The 4,881-nt window shown below is 38.4% G+C and overlaps 1 gene segment (V, D, J or C); it reads right to left on the minus strand.

Annotated features, from left to right (window-relative positions):
- Positions 1-3,640: 3,640 nt before the first annotated feature.
- Positions 3,641-4,255, minus strand: LOC116897852. The segment is given in 2 exon segments: positions 3,641-4,086; positions 4,210-4,255. Coding segments are annotated over 2 exon segments (492 nt in total).
- Positions 4,256-4,881: the final 626 nt, after the last annotated feature.

Here is a 4,881-nt window from a genome sequence, read left to right on the forward strand (position 1 = left end):
GCAGTATTTTCCTATAATGAATAAAGCTGTAATAAATATGAAATTCATATATCTCTCTGGTATTGTATGTAGTTCTCTGGGTATTTGCCCAGAAGTAAATTATCTGTATCAAAATGTTATACTTTTCTTTTTTTTCTTTTTCTGTTGCAAAATCTCTAAGCTGATTTTCATAATAATGTAATGAATTTGTGTACTCAACAGTAACGGTTCCCTTCTCTGCATTCTCACCAACATTTATTATAGCTTTTTGATGGCAGCCATTCTGAGTGGGTGAGGTGGTATCTCAAAGCAGTCTTATATTCAATTTTCCAATGATTTGGGATATCAAACATTTTAAGGAAGAATTATTGGCAATTCACATTTCTCTTTTTTCAACCTCTCTATGCATCTCACTTGCTTACAGGCTGATTGGCAGTTTGATTTTAGTGCTATTTCAGGTCTTCAAATCATTGCAAACTCTTGAGTATTTGACCCTTCTAAACTGTGGCTGATACAGGTTTTGCTCCTATTGTGTGGGGTGTTTCCTCTGCTAACTTTCCTTTGTTGCACAAATACTTTTTTTTTTCAAGTCTACAGGTACCAATATTTAAGCTTAGCCCCTGTGCTGTTGATGTTCTATGTAAAAATTTCTTGCAAATTTCAATATTTTCAAGGCTCCCATGTTTCTTCTAAAAAGTTATATATTTTAGGGTTTAAATTTATGTTTTTGATCCAATTTGAGTTTATTTTCATACAAGGTGAAAGACATAAGTCAAATTTCATTTTCTGCAAATTCAGATCCAGTTTGGGAACCAGCAATTATTGCATAGGTTAATTTCACTCCAAGTATGATTTTTCTTTGGTTTGAAAAGACAGATATGGGTTGGGGACTTAGCTCAGTGGTAGAGCGCTTGCCTAACAAGCATAAGGCCCTGGGTTCAGTCCCCAGCTCCGGAAAAAAAAAGAAAAGAAAAAGAAAAGACAGATATAAACATATATGGGTTCAGTAGACAGTTTATTTCTGGTTCCTCTCTTCAACCCATTAGGTCATGTGTCTTTGTATAATGATGATACCAGACTCTTTATAGTATAGTTAAATAGCATCTCATTTTGACAATTACCCAAGAAACTTTGCAGGGAGATTATTTCCTAAAGAAGGAATTCAAAGTTCAAAGATTATACACAAACTAGCCTCATTCCCACAGCAAACATTGACACTCATCATGGAAGCTCATGCCTTGCTGACTGGCTCTCTTCCAGGGTGGGAATTTATTCTCTCCTCCCTACTGTGACCATGCCAAAACTGGCAGGTTAATCATACAGAAATTGGAAAATAACAAGAAAGTGTAATATTATGAGGAAGAAATAATGTGAGTAATCCTGTCCCAGACAGTTGTTTTCATTCTGCTATTATAATCAATAAGATGAGTAAATTTACTTGGTCCTTTAAATATCTTTTGACATTCTTAGTTTCAATCAATTACAGAAAAACATGAGTTTAATTGCTGCATATCATTCTGATGTGAGCACAGACCTTCTATATAACTGTGTAGATAGAATTTTTAATAATACAGCATTCGTGATTTTCTTTGGCTCTTTCACTGAACATTCTTAGCCATCTTTCATTATTCCAGTGCTTTGCCCTTCAGAGTTTTAGTCATCAAGGATAATTCATGGTATGGAAGAGCTGTATTACATTTGCATACCCACTGTATGTGGATTTTAACATTTAAAGGTATGCAAGCACAGCCTTAAAATTTCATTGTAGTCCACAGTTGGGTCTTTTATAGAGTTGGATAACCCATGCTTTGTCTTCATTAGAATATGACCCTCTCACCAAAATAGATACTTGAATTCAGTGCTACTGTTTCACTTAGGAGTTGTAGACAGATACCTAGGGAAATAAAACCTCATACTTATGCCTCTAAGAAGAGGGGTCTCCTGTGTAAATAACCCATCATAGCATCTCCGGTCTTTGCAGCACTGAGCATATATTCCATCCCCTTTCCACACATCCCTTTTTCAATGTCTGTGATCTACACAGAATATCCTGGACTCCTTCAAAGGGCTTGGTTCACTTCTCCATTTGGCCAGACCAGTTAGTATTCCCAGGAGGACAACAGACTCAGGGAAAGCCCTCTGTCTTAGTTTGTATTTCCGTTGTTGTGAAGAGATACCATGACCAAGGGATCTCGTATAAAGGAGAGCATATACCTGGAATTGGTCCACAGGTTCAAAGGCTCAGTACACTATGATCAATGTGGGAAACATCATACTGTCCAGGCAGGGATGGAGTGAGTTAGGCTGTAAGTTCTACATTTTGATCTTAAGGCAGGCACTAGGCTAAATTTCAGGTAATTGTAGGAGGGTCTCAAGGCCCACAGTGACACAATCCCCCCAGCTAGGCCATGCCTCCTAATTGTGCCAATCCATGGGCTAAGCACATTTGAACTACCACATTCTACTCCCCAGTTCACATAGGCTTGTTCAAGTACATCAGTCTATTGGGGCACTACTTAGCCATAGCACAATGCAAAATAATTTTAGTCTAAGTTCAAATGCCCCCTTAGTCTTTAACAGTCTCAACAATGTTAAAAGTCTAAAGTTCAAAGTCTCTTCTGAGACCCCTCTAATCACTTAAATGTCAAAAATCAAATCACATATCTTCAAAAAGAAATCTTCAGATCTTCAAACTTCTTTCTGCTTTGATGACTCTAACACACTTCTTTCTCTTGGGCCCATTACACTCCCTGTTATCATCTTTCTTCAGTAAGTATCCAATGGCTCATGCACCTCTAATATCTTGGGGTCTCTGTGGCAATTTTAGCATCACCGCTTCCTTTTCCAATATCTGGAATCCACAGAATCTTCTGGACTCCTTCAAAGACTTGGTTCACTTCTCCAGGTCTGACTTCTTCAGCATTCAAGGATCTGGTTGACTTCACTACACTGCTTCTGCTGTTCTTGCTGGTCATTTCACAGTACAGGCATCTCCAATATGCTGGGGTCTACTGCTGCAACTAGGCTTCATCAATAGTCTCTTATAGGCTATCTTCGTGGTGTTAATACTCAACTTCTTTTCATGACCCCTTTAATATTGGGCAATCAACTCCAATTGAGGTTGTGTCTTCACCTGCAGCTTTTTCTGGTCTCTTACACTGCCAAACTATAGCTCCATACCGTCTCATTCATGCAGGAATCAGAAACATTGTCACTCAATTCCAAGGCACAATCTTTGCTTTGGTATCCAGGCACATAGAAGCAGGAATCACCATTAATTCCATCCTGATACACAACTCTACTTTAGTAGGTGCTGGAATCATAGTGGCTCCAGTTAGAGTCAAGACCACAGTCTTCTTAGTAGCTTGTTCATGATCACAGTTGATTTTCCCAAGTGTGTTGTTTCCCATATTGCAGATACATTTGGCATTATAGAAAGTTAGTGATGCCACAATGGAGGGAAAAATGAAAATATGCAAATGACTCTTGGCCAGAGATGATGCTGAAGTCCTCACATGTGTAAAGAAGTCTGACAGAAAATTGCTAGTAATATTGCCTTTTAAATTCCTGTTTTCAACCATTTACACTTCATGTTTTGAACAAAATGTAAAAGGAGGTAAGTCATCCATAAATGGATAGAATTTAGAATCTTGCAGTGAACCTAAAGGAATATATGACTTGGCAACCCCAAGTATTTTACTGAGGACCTGAAATAACCGTATTTATTTTCACAATTGATTTCACAGTTGGTGCTCTGGGGAGATTTTGTCTTACTTCCTCCATGGCTCGCATCACTGTGATTAACATTACTATCATAAGAATGACAGTAGTAGTCACCTTCATCTTCAGTCCTCACATTATTGATTGTCAGGAAGGCTGAGTTGGAAGATCTGTCAATGGAGCCAGAGAACCTATCAGGAACTCCATCCGGTCTCTTATCATCACCATAGATCATAGTGGTGGGAGATCTTCCCTCATGCTGCTGGTACCAGGACACATAGTTGCTTCCAATGTTACCAGTGCTGCGCTTGCAAGACAGTTTGACTGTGCTTCCTAGAGACGTAGACACAGAGTTTGGCTGAGTAAGCACAAACTGGGCACATGACCCTATAAGAAGAAAATAATAAAAATCAGTTAGAACAAGGTCATTCCATCCACAGTAAAAATGAGGGGAAAAACCATCCCAAACAACAAATAATTACAGTCCAATAATTCCTTAAACCCATCCACCTGTTAAGTGATGAAGGAAGGCAAGGAATAGTAGAGTCCATGTCATAGTGAAAACACTCAGATTTTGCCTCCTAAGTAAAATGAACAAACTCTAACTAGGCCACCCTTCTTATATGTCTCTGAGATTCTAAGTGCATGCTGGCTCTATGCAAATACAGTCTTCCCGTGGATGTACAAATTACTCCTTTATTTCAAACTGGGACTGACTGAGAAATTGTGAGACTATATATGGGGGTAATGTGGTCTCCACCAAATGGCATGTCATAAAAATGTGAAAATGAATGGAAAACAGCAGCAGACTCAGGGCATAAGGAAGTCCTTAGCCATGACACCTCAGTGCAACTTTGTTCTGTTGTCTGCTATATGAATACTAGGTCTCCCTCTGGAAACAGTAAGAACACTTCGGAACTTACATGTTCCCCACCAGTATTCTGATTGAAACACCAATTATTCCTTAACATAAATTTGTAAATAAAGCTGTGGGTAAGTCCTTTCACTTTTACATAGAGAATCAATACCTTATTTGAGAGGCATACTCTTATTTTACTGTCAGAGTCTGGAAGTTATGATTTTGGTCATTTTGAGGTAAGAATTTATTAGAGGATTGGAATTAAGAGTGACTCTCAGCATATAAGAATGCTTGCTGTTCTGCAGAGGATATGAGTTAGTGCT

The sequence above is a fragment of the Rattus rattus genome, chromosome 4, assembly GCF_011064425.1.
Source record: "Rattus rattus isolate New Zealand chromosome 4, Rrattus_CSIRO_v1, whole genome shotgun sequence".
NCBI lineage: Eukaryota > Metazoa > Chordata > Mammalia > Rodentia > Muridae > Rattus > Rattus rattus.